The following is a 19,226-nucleotide window of genomic DNA, read 5'->3' as shown; positions in this document are numbered from 1 at the left end:
ACAGCTGCTATTCAGGGCTATAAAATTCCACCACCTGAGCAGTGTTACCCAGTCTGCCTAATAATGAATTTGGGCCTATTTTTGACTGTGAAGCCTCTTCTTTAGACTGTGAAAGTAGCAACAATAAACAAGAGTCACAAAGAGACAGCGTGAGCTGCCTAAAAATATCCATTTGCGTACACACATATGCCAACCCATTATTATCAAAACAAAACAACACAATAGTCTTTGTCAAAGAAGTGGTCAGATAAGGAAAGAGACAAAATCACATTTTCAGGGCAGCGAGCAATTTGAGAGCAGAAGCGACTCCAGTTTGAGTATCATCTTGTTTTGGTCTACAGACAGTGCTCAACAGCCCACCTAGTGGTGAAATTTCACTTATTGCTCCTTTAAAATTGTATATTATTTGATTTTCACAAAATTTTATAGGGTTCTGTATTTTAGTTGAAAATCTTTTGCCAAGGAAATAAATCAATCAATATCAAGGCAAGCAAAAATAACAACAAAGAGGAACACTGTGTTTTATTACAAATTGAAATAACTGATTTACATCAGCTACTGAAGGACTTTGACCCAGCAACTCATGTTCGTTATCTACTATGAACCTTGTTCAGTCATAAAAGGATTGCTGCAGAGCAGGTATGTACTGAGAGATTTTAAACTTTCTATTTCTCACTATTTTTCCTGAAAAAACTTTAATCTTATGTAAAATATGCTCTGATTATGCATCCTTTATACTAAAATGGCTACAATATTATATATTGTAGTTTGTGTTTTACACCGGCACCGTTCAAAGTTAACTTCCTTGTTTGTACCCACAAACTCAGCAATTAAAGTTGATTCTGATTCTTAAGCTCATTTTAGTAAAAAAAATATTGGTAGAAAATTTGTAAATATTTATATGTTTATGAGTCTCTTTTGATTGATCAGAAATCTAAAATGTAAGAACTGTTGGAAGACTCAGTAACAAATATACATTTGAACGCCTTTATCGTCTACCTGTGAAAATGATCAGTTATCTGGGTAATTGCAACAGCAAACAGACCTAAAGAAAACATATTCAGAAAGAACTGAGCGAAAGTTCGGTTGCCCCTGACTTAAGAGTGTTTGCTGTTGCTTTTGTAGTTCTATATATTTTCTAAAATGTAAAAGCTTTTAGAATCACTGTGATAAATTTTAATGTTTTTCTTTCTACTCTGGAGCAGACTTCATTGTTCAGGCTCTGGTGATATTTGTGGGTTGTAAAGCTACCCATTGCAGGTTGGTGTAAATCCAAATAAAGATATGTGTATTTTATTAGAAATTAAGTTATTATTCCCATATCATACTACATGCTGATCTTTTAGTCTGTATGAACCTGGTTTTATAAGATGGTTTTAGAACATAGTTTAGCCTTTCAAATGTTTGCATCATTCATTTTTACTTGGAATGCATTTAATGTAAATGTTTTTTTAAAAAGCATGAAAGACTGTAGGATACATTTGGATGTTTGAAAGGGACAACATCCTGTATGAAAACATTTATTGGCATCCTTTGAAAGTAATAGTTGTCTAATCTACCTGTATTTCTACACTTCATGCACTGTTTTCTTGAAAAACAGAATCATTTTAAATGTTAATGTTAGAATGATCACAAAGATACATTTGGAAAATAAGAGCAAGTTTTATTAAGAACCCCTTGTAAAAGAGTAACATTAACTGAAGAAAGGATTCAGCTTATTAAAAAAATAATTAGAAGTTAGTTGTATTACATTTGAATACAGAAACTTTATGCTTTTCATTTTACTATTAACTCTACAGGATGCTTCTTAAGCAAGAAATATCTGCAAATCTTCCCTCCAGTATTGCTGTGATTGGCTTCCTGCTCCTGATGTCCACCTGCAAAGGTAAACGCTATACAGAATTACAGGTTATCTGGACACATTTAGAATTAAAGTGTCAGCATGACCGTTTCTGTGTTCAGCTGAGAATTCACTATGAGATTTTTAGCTGTTTTTAACCCATGATTTCAAGGATGGAAAATCTCCACAGCCACCTGCACTTGGTGGGGACAGGCAGCAAACCTATTTGTGTCTAAGGGGAAAGAGCCAACATCACCTCAGTCTCAGTTAAAAGTATACCATACCCTAACTTTAATGTTGTTATCTGTAGTCTCAGGTCCTCCATTATTCTATCCCTGTTCTGGTTTGCTCCTTGTGTTTTCCCTGTTCCTTGCCCTCACCTGCTCAGTCTGTAAGTTTTGTCAAATCTATCTTTATTAAATTATTTGTTCACTTCACTAATGCGGCTTCTAGGGTCTTGTCTGCATGTTGGTTCAACAACAACAACAACAACAACCAAACAAGGTAATGGACTTAAAACTTAAATATTTAGTGATTCTGCTATTTTTATGTTTTTTTTTTCTCTATGATTTTCCAGTCCAAAAAGGATACCGACATGTCAAAATGACAGAGACACGTCAAAGTGGACATGTCAAAATGTCCGGTTGGTAGCATTAACCAGCACAATTCATTGTAACATTTTTCAGCATACTAAAAAAAAAAAAAGCCAAACTAAGTTGAGTGGAACATCTCCAACCTGTAGGGGGCGATGTGTGAAGTGCCTCATTTGCATTTAAAGATAAAGCACCAGTTGCAATCAAACACACCTCAGAACAGGGGCAAAAGAAAAGCTAGCGGGCAACAATAACAAAGAATTCAGACCAAAGGTTTGCAGTTCCCCTATATATAGACCACAGCTTCAGACCAAAGGTTTGTAGACGTAGATTTAGATGTGAAAAATGAAAGGTATTAAAAAGCATGATCAGAATCAGCTTTATCTGCCAGGGATGTGTACACATATGAGGGATTTATTGTACGTTGCTCACAATGTGCTTACTTATACAAAAACACAAAGATCTCCACAGTTTTTAGGGTGTTAAGCTTCTGGTTGTTCTGGCTGCATCACAGAGCAAACTTATCCACCACCTGTCTGTAGGTCAACTCATCACTGTCCCGGATGACCATTGTGCTGTCAGCAAACTTTAAAAGTTAGACAGATGGGTCTCCTGAGGTGCAGTCATTGGTGATGAGTATTGTTTCTCACCCCCTGGAGGATGTTTAGAACATGACAGGGGGTGCTGGCAGCTATATCAGTGATTCTTCAGGGGGCCTTTCCTTGAAGGTAAAGTTTTCACCAAAAAGATGCACAACAGTACCAGTTTAAACTTTGAATTACTTGAGAAAAACTTAGATCTGAAACATAAAAACATGCGTAACACTGCAACTGTATCATTAGACCCTTTTCCACTGAAACAAAGGGCTTTGTATCACCCTGATAAATAAAAGCCTGGGACTTTTGGGTTTCCTGTTTCCATTAGCAAGGGTCCATTTATGTTAATCAACCCAATGACATATGGGACGTTCTGATGAAAAACTGCGGTACCACTCCGGTCCAGTGGGTGGCGGCAAGAAGACAGCAGACAAACAGAGAAAGTCAGAGATCCTGCCACAAAATCTGCTACTTGTCCAGACCACTGAGCTCTATTTATTCACTGGATTGCTGATTGGCCGTTGGTAATACACGTCGCTGTGAAGCCATCAGCCGCCATATTGGGACTCCCTATTTTCCTCCAGTAACTAGGGAATATGTGCCATTCTGAAGCTCTGAAGCTTCAGAATGGAAGTCCAGTTGTTGTTGTGTTTGTTGTTTTTTTTAATATTTTTTAGATATATCATGACCAGGAGGACTGAGAATCTTCACCAACATAAAAGATCATTAAACTCATTAAAAACATTTGTTTTGTCACCCGAGGTTCAAGTGTTTATTGTGAGTTTTTTCCAAGGTCGGACACTATTTTTTGATCCCTAGAATACTCTGAGATATGAGACACCAGGCCAAGGTCATAGATCATCATTTCTGTGTTTTTCTTGTTGCATAAGTGTTTATTCCCATTACAACCACACTGCCTAATATCAAGGTGTATGGCCCTGTGGCTGGCTTTGTCATACCCATCATTTGTTTTTGCGTTTACTTCAAAGTGATTAATTTTCATTTCCATAACAGCTATTTTCTATAGAAGCTTGTTAAAGTCCTCTGTGGTGAAGGGAAGCATCTTGTACTAATTAGCTGGCATCGGATGGTCCTTCTCCATATTAACTTAAGGGTGATGGACCATCATTTCTTTAACAGCTTTTTCCCAGAGATGTTTGTCTAAGTCCTCTGTAGTGTTGCCCACACAGGGGGGAAAAATACTTGATAGTCACTGATCGTCACTGATCTAAAGTTGTTTTGTCCAATATTTATGTAGTTTTGGCTAAGTTATAAAAAGTTTAGAGCAAAAGAATGTTAGCAACAGGGAGCCGGATAAAAACTGTCCTCTCGTCACGTCCCATTGTTCTAGTAATTGAAACACACTATTCAAAAATTGCTAAATGAATAAAAAAATCTCACACAGAAGTGATTGAAAAGTTTTTTATTCTTATTCTCAAAACTGATGGGAAGGCTTTGAGTTTTTGGATAATTGTAATGTGAAATAGGTACATATAATGTATGCTCATTATATGCACCTTTGCATCAGACAAAGAAGCAGATTTCCAATGTATCAACATTCATAAAACTCTGTTTTCTCAATAAAGGTTGAGGCTTTTATTGCGGTGAAACAGCAAACAAGCTTAAATCGGAGGCAACCAGAAAGTGTCTTTGCCTCCGATTTAACACGATTTGCAGTCATAAATAGACATCTGAATTAAATATTTTGTGATTCCAACATGCATGTCATCAGACCCTTACTGACTGAATTAATTGGATCTATAAAAAAATATTATTTGTTTTTTTTTGTCTGCCAAACAGTTTTTTAAATTGGATATAGATTGTTTATTTGGACATAGAACATAAAATTGGTTATAACTTATGGTTTTGTTATTCAAATTAGGCTACATCCATACAGAGCAAAACTGTGTGCACAGAAAATTTTGAGCATCACGATGTAACTGCATTAAGCTGTAGGAGCCATAGGAGGCATTGTAAATGCTATGCCATGGTGGTGAGCGATGAAGTGATGCTGCGGTATATGTAAATGAGGAAGAAAGAGGAAGAAGAACAGGGACAGCTTAAGGAGAAAGAAAAGAGGCATTTGTGTGGTCTGATTTCATGAACACAAAATGTTTTAGTGTAAAATCTTTAACAAATGGAATAGTGTCTAAAACTCAACTGAAACTCTGAGGTCCACTAGTATTGTTTGTTTAGTGAATCTGTGTTAAGAGAAAATCGCACTCTATGTTAGCTTGCATGCTCAAACACGCTGGAGTTTGGGTGGTTTATGCAGATAGAGATGTCAGAACACAGCGGCAGTAGAAGATGGCTTCAGACTTATCCAGTCTGGGAGCAGGATTCAAATGGAGTCAGTTTCACATCTGCTTCATCTGGATGGGACTCCTGTCAGACCAAGAGGTTTGTCGGATACAGCAGAACCTGGTTTCATCTGAAGGGGGCCCAGTCATTACTGGGAATAAGTGCAACCACTAGATGGTGGCAAAGCACTTCCAAAATAATCCTTGGTTCGTGTGGAATGTATAAGTTAGGATTAGTTATAAAATCAAGGCCAGTCTTGTGTAATAATAGCTTTTGGCAAAATTGCCCTTATAGGCCACAATGGTTTTATAGGAAACTCTATAGGCAACAGCAATGGTAAACTATTCTTAATTTACCATCTTTTGCCATTTTCAGGTCAGTCAGAGGAAACGGATTCATTCCAGTCAGTGACAGCAATGGTTGGTGAGGACACTGTTCTGCCGTGTCATCTCAAACCTCCTAAGGATGCTTCTCGGATGACTGTGGAGTGGGGCAGACAAGATCTGAAACCAAGATTTGTGTTTGTGAGTCTTGATGGCCATGAACATTCAGCTGACAAAAATGAAGCCTACAAAGGAAGATCATCAATGTCCCATGAAAGTCTGAGGAATGGAGACGTTTCTTTAAAACTCTCTGATGTGAGACATTCTGACAATGGAAGATACAGATGCTTCTTACCGAAGGAGAAAAAGGAACATTTTGTCGAGCTCATTGTTGGTAAGTGAAGAAAATAAGATGCAACAGAATATTGTTGTTCTTCATAGCCTTTGCCGAGATGTTTTCCCTAAAAACTACATCAGTGGTGTCAAACAGCTACAGATATAATATAGCAGACACCATTTTAAACAAACACACACTTCTTTTGGCTGATGAGTGGACTAAGACCGTCTGATTTAAACCAGTAGATCACCCTGCTTGTTCAACGCTCACTGTCCTAATTGCAAGTGTGTTTTCACATATAGGTTATTATTGCAATTCATAAATACTGTGCATACTTTAAAGACATTTGGATGACTCTTGAAGGATGTGATTCTTCAGCTTATGTCTCTTCTCTGATTGTCAGGGTCCGTCTCCTCACCTGCTATCAGTTTAGCAGGACTTGATCCAAGCAACAGTGGAGTGATGCTGGACTGCAGCTCTACAGGCTGGTATCCAGAACCTGGAATCTTCTGGCTGGACGGGGAGGGAAGCATCATGTCTGCTGGACCTTCAGAGACAACCAGAAGTCCTGATGGTCTCTACACTGTCAGCAGCAGAATTACTGTGGAGAAGAGACACAACAACAACGTTACCTGCAGAGTCCAGCAGAAGGACATCAACCAGACCAGGGAGACACACTTTTATGTCCAAGGTAGAACATTTAGCAGACTTTGATCCTCAGACAGTTCTGTTATTGCTTTTCACATGGAAATCTTCATGAACGTTTCAGATGGTTCTTTCGTTCCTCAGCCTGACTGCAGTGTTTCTGTCAGCTTTGCTGTGATTCTTGGTCTCATGGTTCTTCTTGGAGCTGCTGCTTTCTGCTGGAAATGGAGACAAACTAAAACCTGTAAGTTCATATATTTTCATCATACAAGGAGGTTTCATCTTTGACACTATGTTAAAAATACTATCAAATTGTCCCACAATAAATGAAGTTCTCTGATGTACTATACATGTTTTTTTATTCAGAAACTTAACAAATGCTGAACCTAATTAAACCTAATTAATCACATTTTATTTCCTGGTTCTGCAGTGATGAAGAAGCTAAAAGAAAAAGAGAATGAAGAGAACCAGAAGCTCTTGAAAGTAGAAAAGCAGAACTTGGCTGAGAAAATGTTAAACCTTGAGGAGGAGTTAAAAAAGAGAAATGAGGATCAGAGAAGCATTGATCAGCAGATTGAAGCATTAATGAAGATGTCAGAGGAACTGAAGGAGCAGAAAAAACGTCTCACTGATCAAAGAGGGGAGGCAGAGAAAATGGCTGATGAGAACGACAGGAAGCTTAGGGCAGTTGATGATGAAGTAGAAAAGCAGAAGGAGAACAAGACAGAAAAGAAAGCACAAGGATACTTAAAACTGAAAGAAATCATGGCAGACAGCAATGATAGACTGGTTGAGACAAAGAAAAGTCATCAACAGATGGAACTGATGTCACAGAAACTAATGAGTAGAACTTCTGATGAGGTCACCAAGCTGAAGGAGAGAAAACAGGAACTAGAGAAACAAGTAGAGGAAATAAAAACACAACTGAAAGAAATGGAGACACAGATGTGATCTCACTGCTGAGACATACATTTAGTTTCATTGTTTTCTGCAATAAATGAGATAATACATTCCTCAACGTGTCTCAACTCAGTAGATTTGATTATGTTTCATATAAGGGGCCTTTTTCTGTGTAAAATATATAAAATGTTGACATTTTCTGAGGTTCAACAATAAAATTATTTACATGATGGTACAGAAACTTAAGGCACAAAACTAGAAAATTCACTTATACAGGAATGGCATGGGACTGATATGTTTTTAAAGAGTTTATCTGTATCCTACGCTTTTTTGTTTTTAATTTCTATGCACAGAGTACGATGTGACCTCTTCACTTACAGGATATCAGGAACACAGTTTAGTTTAGACAAAACAGCATCAATGTATGAAATAGGAAAATGTGATACCATTAGATTTTTTTATTAATAGGAATATATTTTTCCCTGTTTTGTTTGATTTGTGATATTTGCCTTTCTATATTTTTTATTTTTTTATTTTATTAGCTGAGTCTTTGAAATTCTGTGCACCAGGAAGGTTACAGTTAAGTAAACCAAAAAAAAAAAAAAAAACAGAAAGAGCGAGAAGGACTTCTGGTCCTCCTGGACGCCTCCCTGGTGAGGTGTTCCGGGCACGTCCCACCGGGAGGAGGCCCAGAGGAAGACCCAGGACACGCTGAAGGGACTATGTCTCTCTGCTGGCCTGGGAACGCCTTGGGATTCCTCCTGAGGAGCTGGCCCAAGTGGCTGGGGAGAGGGACGTCTGGGCCTCCCTACTGAAGCTGATACCCCCGCGACCCGACCCCGGATAAGCAGAAGAAGACGGACGGACGGACGGACTTCTGGTCCTTGTACTAATTTTAATTGAAAACAAACTCCAATAGTAAATCCCCTTGTAAAACTGTAAGAACATAATAACTTTCTTTTTTTAACTCTACTACTATATATTTAGATTATTTAATCGTCTTTATGTGCCTAACTTTAGTTGAAAGTAGCCATGATAGAAATCATATAACAATAAATTTAAACATTATGTTACAAGAAAAACCTGTAATTATAGAACATATGGAGAGAAATATGGATGTTTTATTTTTGTTTAAAAATGCAGTATGAACAAATTTAATTTCTGAAAAGATGACAACAATAGTTACACAATGCATTAAAATAAACTTAAGTTTAAGACTAAAAAGCATCAGGTTAAATGTTTTTGTTCTGTGAAAACAGAAAACTGACAGATTTAAATATAATTTGCTGTTTTATTTGAACATTTAAAATAATAGGGTATTAAAATTCTAATCCTTAAAAATCAAATTCTTAAATTAAAAAGAAACTTTTTGTACATTGTACAAGCCATACCTTCAGTGTTAGGCCACAGATAATAAAATGTAAAATAGAAATGTTGACTGATTAATTCTGATTTATGCCTTAAAGATCAACATGACAATAATTGACATTTTCATCATGTTCTGTATCAGTGAAAACCTATTTGATCATGTGAGTCAAGTTTATTTCAGTGTGACAGAGTCGACTTCATAACTTCAATGATAAACATGGGTTTTTGTTAGTGGACCCTTGATCAGTTAAAACAGCTCATTTCTGTTTGCTGTGTTTACATTTAAATATTGCATCTATTTTGCCTCAGCTCATTGCCTAGAATTTACAATACTGCTTCTTTACTTTGCTTCTCCGTCTTATTTTATTATTTCTATAAATAAGAGCCAAAATTAATTTGTGCTGTAAAACTGATGCAGAAGTTACATCCCATCTGGCTCCTCGATACGCGATATTTTTGTACTTTATCTGAAACTGACTTGTACTGTTGTCAAAATAAACACACGGGGCAAAATAAAACCTGTAGTTTTATTTTGTGGTTTTAAACTGAGACGGTTAAAATTACCGTCTCAGAGTTGTATCTGAAAACATTCTTGTACAATATTTAGGTTTTAGAATTTAATAAATGTTACCAAATTGTCCCAACTTACATTGAATGAATAAAACGAATGATGTATAGGGGTTAAAACATTTGACTTAAACTTCAGCTCACAGTTTGAATATATGGGGTTTACCAGAAAACATGTAAACCAAAATGTGAGAGAAGACGAGCTGTTTCAAACCTGTCTGCTGTTTTGTTTTACTGGATGGCTGTGTTCCTCCTTCTGCTCTTCTTCTTTTTATTTAATGGCAGATTGCAATCTTGACTTTTAGGTGCATACTGCCACCTACTATACGAGAGTATGTAGCATGAGCTATTTCAATGTGATGATTACTTTTTTATCCATCTATCTATCTATCTATCTATCTATCTATCTATCTATCTATCTCTCTCTCTCTCTCTCTCTCTCTCTCTCTCTCTCTCTCTCTCTCTCTCTCTCTCTCTCTCTCTCTCTCTCTCTCTCTCTATATATATATATATATATATATATATATATATATATATATATATATATATATATATATTCCTATATACACATATTTTCATGCATACCTATACATACATACAGTTGAGGAAAATAAATATCATAGTTGTATTCATATGGCAGTGCTGAGGAATGCCTGAGTTTTGACTGTCTCTCCCTTTTGTGGGTAAGATAAACATGCATGGGTTTTATGGCAGGTGGATAGGTCATTTGGCTTGACCTTTTGCAGAGTAGAAGAGTCTCTTTGTTTTAAGAACAGATCACCCTCCTCCCAAGCATGGGAGGGACGCAGCCTTTAAAAGATGTTTTCAGACTAGGAAAAGTTAGACAGAAATCTTTACCTCACAATGAGCCAGGATGTCTGCTTATAATGAATACAACGAAATGGTAATGTAAACTTCTGTCTCCGTCGGGAATTCCTAATGAATTAAATATGCATATTTTAAATGTTCTGCCTCTGATCAATTGTTTTTGCCTTACTGCCAAATCTTAAGCCGGGGTAAGACGGGCCTTCAGAGATAAGCAGGAGCAGGCCGGTATTAATATCTACAATACCCATACATATACATACACATACATATCAATATCCATATATATACATCTCTATATAGCTATATCCATCCATCCCTCTCTCTCTATTTATATATATATATATACATACACCTATAAAATTTTAAATCTTATAGTATAATCCTATATTCTTAAGATACTTTATAACAGCTTTCTGTATTTCCTTGATCCCTTCTCCTGTTGTTCCTATTAATCCTTTCAGATTCCATCCTTTTCCTATTTGTCTTGTTTTTTGTTTTAATCTTATCCTTTCTTCATCATATTTCCTGCAATATAATAAAAGATGTTCTACATTTTCTATTACTTTACATTCTATACATTCATCTGTTTCACTTCTCCTTAATAAAAATAATGTTTTATTTAACCCAGTATGATCAAATCTTAGTCTTGTCAAAATAGTCTCCTCTTCGATTTTTCCTAATCACACCCTTGGCATTAACAGATTTCTGTACACTATAATAATTTCTTCCACTTTTATCCATGTTCCATTTATCCTGCCATATTTTCTTTATTTATTTTTTGATTATTGTCTTAGCTTCTCCTTTCCCATATGGTATGTTTATAATATTATTTGTTCTAATTGATATTTTAGCTATTTGGTCTGCTCTTTCATTTCCATTTATTCATACATGGGCTTGAACCCAATAAAACCTTACATTTATATAAAGTTTTTGTATTCTGAATAAACTTTGATGAATTTCTAATAATAAATCTTCTCTTTCTGATTTCATATTTTGGATACTGTGAAGGGCTGCCAAAGGATCGAAACAACAAACTGCTCTATCCGGTTTTACCTCCTCTATCCATTGTAGTCCTATAATTATCGCCTCCTTCTGCTCTGCTCCACTCTGCGTATTTGTGGAGTAGTTTCACCTGTGCTGAGCTAATTATCCCTGCGTGAGTCTCACCTGCTGCCTTGCCTACTTATGCCTGCCTCTCACAGCCATTCAGCACCAGATTGTCTTATGAAGTTTAGACAAAAGTTCAAGCAGGATGACTCACCCCTGCGCACCTGCATCTACTGATTGCCTGGTCAAGCGTAGGTGCGCCAGCGAATCTTCGTAGAGTCCTCATCCTACCATTCCACAAGGCTGTTTAAAACCTGCTCCACACATGGATTCTCCTGCTCTTCAACTGAGTTTCGATCCTCCAAGTCATCTCCTCCTTCACGCCCACAAGCTTCATCTAATTATTCCTCCCCTACAGCCTCCACCACTTGTGTCCAGACCCCGGGGGAAGACTTAACTAAACCTAGAATGAACATCCAAGCTCATGAACATTTGCATCTTTCACGTTTTCTGCCAGGATGTGAACACCAAATAACTTTTTCCTCTTTTGTGTCTGTATGAGTCTCTCCAGATTAAACTTGCACGGTGTGAGCTGCATCCCAGTATAATGGGCAATGCCTGCCCTGATATGTTGTTCCTGTGTGGACTCTGTTCACCCAGCCCTCACTGGATACCTCATTGGCTTTTTGTTCTAGGTCACTATCTTGCATAATATCGGTCCCTGTAATTCTCTGTATATCTCCTGCCTGGGTCTCTGCTCCACTTTCTGCCTCCAGCCAGTCACCAGCCTGTTCAGCCATCATCTCTGCTGTGACCAGCCTTTTATTCTGCAACCTGCTCGCCCTGGACCCTAGATTGCTATATCAACTTAAGGCAAGAGGTTTTATCAATATTACCACATATAAGGTTTTAGAAGAGTAGATTTGAAATGCATGATGGTCTAGACAACAATTCAGTGAAAAAGAATGTCTAAATATTGTCGAATTTAGTTATACAGCACACTTAAAAACTAAAGCTGGCCAAACAAATTTACAATTTCACCAAAGAATAAAACATAAGCACTGAGTAAAATGCTATAAAGCAAACAAACACAATATTAGGACTGGATATATTTTATTAACTACAACATATGCCAGTAAATCAGTATATAATAAAATGCTAATAAATATAGATTTTGCTGAACACAAGTGCAGGATTATTTTCTCATCGGGGATGGATTTTGTCAGTCTGCCAACGCTCTCTTCATTTGGTACTGAAAGTATATTTCAGATATTAAATATAAAACATGACAGCAAAATAAAGAACAGTAAGCCAGCCTGTGAGTGGTTTATTAACAGCCGGCCAACTTTCTTCACCTCCAGATGTGCTGCACTTCTAGCTCCCTTCTTCGGACTTGGAGACATTCTTGATGGTCATGTTGCCGGTGCAGCACATCATCAGATAAAGAGACCAGTTCTGTAGAAATCTCTGATGTGATTCAGCTCAGTTTCCTCGTAGATGCAAGGAAGCATCACATCCGATCCTTCCAGCTCAGGTTGGGTGGGAGTTCCCAGAATCACCAGAGCAGCTAAAAACACACTCACATGATAGTTTGTCAACTTCCTGCACTGCTACTTACATTTCTTTGCTCATCATTAAAATATTTTTACTGGCTTTCACTGAAATGTGGCAAACCTGGGGAGTGGGTGTGATTTCTTTCTCAGTCTCTTAGGAACAACTTTATTCTGGAGTTCTGACATTTCAAGAAGTTTAGTTCCTGGTTGGACTGGTAAAGTTGTACTGGACCACACCTCTAGTTTTATAGTCTTTATCTGAGACTTTGCCCCCTGCAGTCAATGTAGAAGAAAAGAGACATGATACGGCTGAGCAGGTACAATTTATCAACGTTATATAGTTATTTTAATTTCTTTATTAATACATGTATTTTGCAATTTATGTAGATGCAATCCTGTAGTGAAGGTAAACAAATGTGATGTCTGGAGAGCATAGAAAGTAAAACATTAAACTAATCTGTTTGGTACTTGTGGTCATCAGCAGTGCTAATGCTCAAAGTTCCTAATACCAAGTTTTATCAGAAAATACATTTCTATGACCTCATGCAGCATAAAAATTCAAGTTATTTGGTTTTGTGAAAACCTTTGTAACACCTTTGATCCTAATGCATGAAACTGTTTTATGATCAAGAAACGTTTATGGCACAAACCTGTAAAAGCATTTCCTCAGTGTTGTACGTTCTTTCATTTTTATCTTCAGGATGGTTCAAATGCTGGAACAGTTGTCTTTAAACTCCATGTTCAAAGAAGTTCTGTTTGGCAAAGTCATGTTTGGATTCCTTCTCCTCGTAAACACCTGCAAAGGTAATTTCCTGGAAATAATGGTGAAAGTTTATTAGTTACTGTCAGCTGCCAAAAGAATGAATTATTGTATTTATTTCAAGGAAACAAATGCTAGGTGGTTAAAATCTCTGCCTGAGACGACTTCCAAGGCATTTTATTATTTTAATCAGGTTTTCTTTTCCAGGTCAGTCCCTGGAGACAAACCAGCCTCAGCTGGTGACAGCAATGGTCGGTGAAGACGTTGTTTTACCGTGTCACCTGGGAGTTGCTGTGAACGTTAATGAGTTGGTGCTGGAATGGGGGAGACAGGACCTAAACCCCAGATTTGTGTATGTGTGGTTTGAAGGAAGTGAATATACAGATGACCAAAACACGGCCTACAGGGGAAGAACGTCACTGTTCACAGACAGACTGAGAGATGGAGATGTTTCACTGAGACTCACAGGAGTAAGACACTCTGACAACGCAAGATTTAGGTGCTACGATCCAAAAGGGATGAAAGAATATTTTATTAACCTTCTAGTTGGTAAGTAAACACGGTACAATGAGTGCAGTTATAACTGCTGTTTATTTTTGCATAGATAGATGTGGAAAACGCTGTACTGGGCTTTAAATGAGAAATAAAATTTCTATTTGGTATTTTTTTAGCATCTGCTTTTCAGCAATAAATAAATAAATAGCAAGCTTTAAATATATTGTCCTACCTTGCCGGAAGATGGTACTTGGTTAAAAATTCTGGAATGGGCTCTTCCTGCACAGCGTTTGCATGTCCTCCCATTTGAAGCGTTCTGTCCAGGTTCTTCTTCCCACACCATAAAAACTGGACTGTTAAATGTAATTGTTACCCCTCGTTAGTTAATCTGTATGATTGTCTGGGCTGTGTGGTGATTGTGGCCCAGTGATGGACTGACAACCTGTCCAGTGTATTGGAGATAATTACCAGACGGCTAACTGACTGTGGAACTTGTTGCTTATTTCGGGTGTGGATTTAGCTAAATTCCATATTAATTGTGCCACCTAGTGGTCTAAATTGGTACATGCATTTTTTCTACTTAGGTGAAGATTTAAAAGAAAATAAATTCAACTCACATCAGTGAGGTTTTTGTTAAACTGACTCACTGGGACTCATTCTAAATCAACCATAGATGAAGAGACAGGAACTGAGAATGTATGACGCAAGGAAAGTTAATTTAGGGTTTAGAAGCTATGTTCAAGCATGTTCCTCTGAGCTATCTATCCATTTACTATTTCTGCTTAAACTTTGCAAAGATGTTGGTCACTATCTCCAACAGTGAATGGGTGAGAAAAAACACAATAATGCTCCCAAACACTTAGAGTAGCTGATCCAGAAACCTGGAGCACCCTGAGATGACCCACAGTCTCACAAAACATCCAAACTCCATTCAGAAAGGATCTGAACAGATCTACAGCCCGGGATCTTCTTGCTGCAAGGCACCAAAGCATTCTCTCTTCAGGGACAATGAAGCCCTATCTGATGTCGGCCACATCTGACATTGTTGATAGTACTGAGAGTAGAAGTGTAATGATATCAGCGGGTTAACCCAATATTCAGCTGGACACATAGATACATTAAAGTTTTAATGTGAAGATGAATAGCGATGTGTGAGGCAGACAAAGAACCAGACTTGGTAGATGAATCTTGGTTGAAGGAGCAGGCAGGCCGGGATGAGCAGGAGAACAGAGCAGGTGGTGTAGTCCAGGGAACCACCAGAACCGGCTGAGCAAACGGCAGGGACTCACGGAGATAGACCGGCAGAACTGCAACGCGCAGACACAGGCAACTTAGCTGAAGAGTCATCTTACAGTACATAAAACAGGGCGATCCGTCATGAGAAGCGAAGATAGTAGACGTTCTGGCAGGGATGAGTTGGCTGAGGCGGCTATATATAGGCTGCTGACCAGGTGACAAGAGTAGAGTATAATTACTGGCAGCAGGTGGAGTTTATGTGGGCTAATTGACCGTGGCAGAGCTGAACTTTTCCTGCAGAAGAGCAGAGCAGAACACTGGCTGAGAGGTAAACGGCTGAAGAAAAGTCCAAAGGCAAAACAAACAAAACCCAAATATTGACAAGAAGTAGTGAAGCCAGAGAATAAAACGACAGAACTGCCTGATATTTCCAGATTCCACAAATGTTCAAGTTCTTTTTTTCATGAATTTGGCCTTATCTAAATCTCTGTAGTACATGTGATAGGATTTGTTATTCTTATAAAGGATAATACCTAAATTAACTTAAAAATGGACAAAACCCTACTGTGTGTTTGCTTTTGGTCCCATTTTATTGTACAACATATTTGCCTTTTAGTTTTTCAGAGGTGAGGGAAGTTTATTTTATGCATGAGACACTTTGGTAACTAACAAGTTAATTCCTGCAGTGGGTATTTACAGAAATGTGAAAAAGTGTTTGCTGCTTTTGTCATTTCTTTATTATTATTTTTTGAATATTTGTTGCACTTCGGTGTGTTGAAAGATCAAATAAATTTTTATATTTGTCAAAGACAATACAAGTAAGCACAGAATACAGTTTTTAATTCTAGGTGTTTATTATTAGGGAGGAAACCCACATGGCTCTTCAATGTGGCTAAATTACAACAATTCTGCAAAGATGTCAAAATTACTCCACAGCACTGAAAAAGACTAATTGTGAGTTCTTGTAAATGCTTGATTCATGCTGCTGAAAGGGTGACGTAAGGGAAATCTAACTTGCTATTAGGCTTAGAGGTTAATCGCTTTTTGACAAAGGGACAAGAGAATTTGGATTATTTTCCCTTTAATGATAAATGCCTTCAAATAAACATCAATTTGTGTTTATTTGTGTTGTCTTTCACTAATATTAAAATTTGTTTGTTCTGAAACACTTAAGTGTGACAAACATTGAAAAAAAAAAAAAATTAGGAAGTGAAGAAACACCAATGTCTGAATAATTTGACAGTTGAATTACTGATCCGAACTTTTTTTAGCAACTTTTTCAAATGTTTTGGACGGTATAAATATATTACCTGACATTGCTCTTCTCCTACTGTCAGGGTCCGTCTCCTCACCTGCTATCAGTTTAGCAGGACGTGATGGAAGCATCTCTGGAGTGATGCTGGACTGCAGCTCTGCAGGCTGGTTTCCAGAACCTGAGATCTTCTGGCTGGACGGGGAGGGAAGCATCATCTCTGCTGGAGCTGCAGAGAAAACCAGAAGTCCTGATGGTCTCTACACTGTCAGGAGCAGAGTTACTGTGGAGAAGAGACACAACAACAACATTACCTGCAGAGTCCAGCAGAAGAACATCAACCAGACCAGAGAGACACAATTTTATGTCCAAGGTAGAACATTTAGCAGACTTTGATCCTCAGACAGTTCAGTTATTGTTTATTTACTTGGTTCTCTTCATGGATGTTTCAGATGGTTCCTTCGTTCCTCAGCCTGACTGCAGTGTTTCTGTCAGCTTTACTGTGATTCTGGCCTTCATGGTTCTTCTTGGAGCTGCTGCTTTCTGCTGGAACTGGAGAAAAACTAAAACCTGTAAGTTAATATATACTACTCAAAAAGAAAATAAAGGGAACACTTAAACAACACAACGTAACTGGAAGTCAATCGCACTTCTGTGAAATCAAACTGTCCATTTAAGAAGCAACACTGATTGACAGTTTCATACGCTACTGAGCCTCATTTTGACTTGTTTTAAGAACATTAGCTCAAAGTTGGATCTGCCTGTAGTGTGTTTTTCCACGTTAATTTTGAGTGTGGCTGCAAATCCAGACCGCCATGGGTTAATACATTTGATTTATTGTTTGTGTGATTTTGTTGTCAGAACATTCTACAATGTAAAGAGCAAAGTATTTAACAAGAATATCTCATTCATTCAGATGCAGGATGTGTTATTTTAGTGTTCCCTTTATTTTTGAGCAGACTATACAGCACATCTTTGTAAACTGGTCCAAAATAGAACAAGTTCACTTCAGTTCTTGTTTCAATAATAAGAAACTAAACTGATGCAAAATCATTTTATTTTACTTCTAATTTTATTTCCTGAGTGTATATTGTTACTGAGTGTATATAGCTTCTGTATATATATCCTTTTTACTTTCTATTTTACTGTATTCTTATTTTTTGTCTGCACCATCAACACCAAGTCAAATTCCTTGTAAGTGGAAACCGAACTTGGCGATTAAACTTGATTCTGATTCTGCAGTGATGAAGAAGCTGAAAGAAAAAGAGAATGAAGAGAACCAGAAGCTCTTGAAAGAAGAAAAGCATAATTTGGCTAAGAAAAGGTCAAACCTTGAGGAGGAGATAAAAAAGAGAAATGAGGATCATAGAAGCATTGATCAGCAGATTGAAGCATTATTGAAGATGTCAGAGGAACTGAAGGAGCAGAAAAAACGTCTCACTGATCAAAGAGAGGAGGCAGAGAAAATGGCTGAAGAGATCGACAAGAAGCTTAAAGCAGTTGATGATAGAGTAGAAAAGCAGAAGGAGAACAGGACAGAAAAGAAAGCACAAGAATACTTCAAACTGAAAGAAATCATGACAGAGAGCAATAATAGACTGGTTGAGAGAAAGAAAAGTCATCAACAGATGGAACTGATGACACAGAAACTAATGGAGAGAATTGCTGATGAAGTCACTAAGCTGAAGGAGAGAAAACAGGAACTTAAGAAACATGTGGAGGAAATAAAAACACATCTCAAAGAAATGGAGACACAGATGTGATTTCACTGCTGAGATATAAAACAAATCAGCTTTGGTTAATTTCTACATTAAGTGAGAAGATTCATTTCCCAACAAGTTTCAATTTAGTAGATTTTTTTTCATATAAGTGAACCTTTTCTGTTTAAAACATATAATACTTTCACATTTTCTGGGTAAAATAATGTACATGATGGTGCAGAAACCTAAAGGGACAAAACTAGAATGTTCACAAATAATGGCATGGGATTGTCATGTTGTTCAAGAATTGATCTGTATCCTCGTGTGTTCACCTGTGATAACTCTAATGTTTGTACCTGTGAGACAACACCACATTAATCAATGTTTAAAATAGGAAATTACTATTTGATTCCTTATAAAATGAATTATTTTTTTATTTTTAATATTTTACTCTATGTGTTTTACATTTTTTATTGTATTGAATGAATATTTTAAATTATGTCAGTGCATCAGAAAAGTGACAGTCAATCAAAGCAAAGGAGAACATAGAAACTGACAGAAGGACTTTGTATTGTGAGACTTCTGGTCTTCATATTCATTTTAATTTAAAACACACTGTCAGGTCTAAATACTTAAAACATCATACAAACAGGGAAAGAAAGGCACAAAGACAGTTAGTTTGGTTTTGTTCTCGAGGAAAATAGGAAGAGACCATTGCAGTTACAATCTCCAAACTACTCTGCCGGTCTCAGCGTTCTCCTCGGTTTTATTAAGTTTGGGGCGTTTCCCTAGTTACAGGACTGAGGCTGTACTGAAGGGTGGGGGAACAGATAGTTACAGCCTCAGTTGTCAACAAAGATACACAACTGAGCAATCACGTCCAGT

General features: G+C 37.3%; 1 protein-coding gene across 1 annotated transcript; it reads left to right on the top strand.

Moving 5' to 3' along the window:
• The first annotated feature begins 5,336 nt into the window (after nt 1–5,336).
• Nucleotides 5,337–19,156, top strand: LOC105922324 (butyrophilin subfamily 2 member A2). The gene is made up of 9 exons (XM_036129017.1): nt 5,337–5,433; nt 6,394–6,681; nt 6,760–6,879; nt 7,066–7,582; nt 13,569–13,702; nt 13,866–14,207; nt 16,727–17,014; nt 17,094–17,213; nt 19,134–19,156. The coding sequence occupies exons 1-9, from the start codon at nt 5,337–5,339 to the stop codon at nt 19,154–19,156; spliced, it is 1,929 nt and encodes a 642-aa protein (XP_035984910.1).
• Nucleotides 19,157–19,226: the final 70 nt, after the last annotated feature.

This window comes from Fundulus heteroclitus, unplaced genomic scaffold (genome assembly GCF_011125445.2).
Source record: "Fundulus heteroclitus isolate FHET01 unplaced genomic scaffold, MU-UCD_Fhet_4.1 scaffold_129, whole genome shotgun sequence".
NCBI classification, from domain to species: domain Eukaryota; kingdom Metazoa; phylum Chordata; class Actinopteri; order Cyprinodontiformes; family Fundulidae; genus Fundulus; species Fundulus heteroclitus.
The sequence above is the reverse complement of the archived record's forward strand: the minus strand, read 5'-3'. Positions and strand labels throughout refer to the sequence as shown.

Bases quoted from the DNA above. Each gene is read 5' to 3' on its own strand.
- LOC105922324 (XM_036129017.1), top strand. From the start codon at position 5,337: ATGGCTTCAGACTTATCCAGTCTGGGAGCAGGATTCAAATGGAGTCAG. The intron at 6,682-6,759 runs GTAGAACATTTA...TGAACGTTTCAG, and splicing joins GACACACTTTTATGTCCAAG to ATGGTTCTTTCGTTCCTCAG. The intron at 14,208-16,726 runs GTAAGTAAACAC...TCCTACTGTCAG, and splicing joins TTTTATTAACCTTCTAGTTG to GGTCCGTCTCCTCACCTGCT.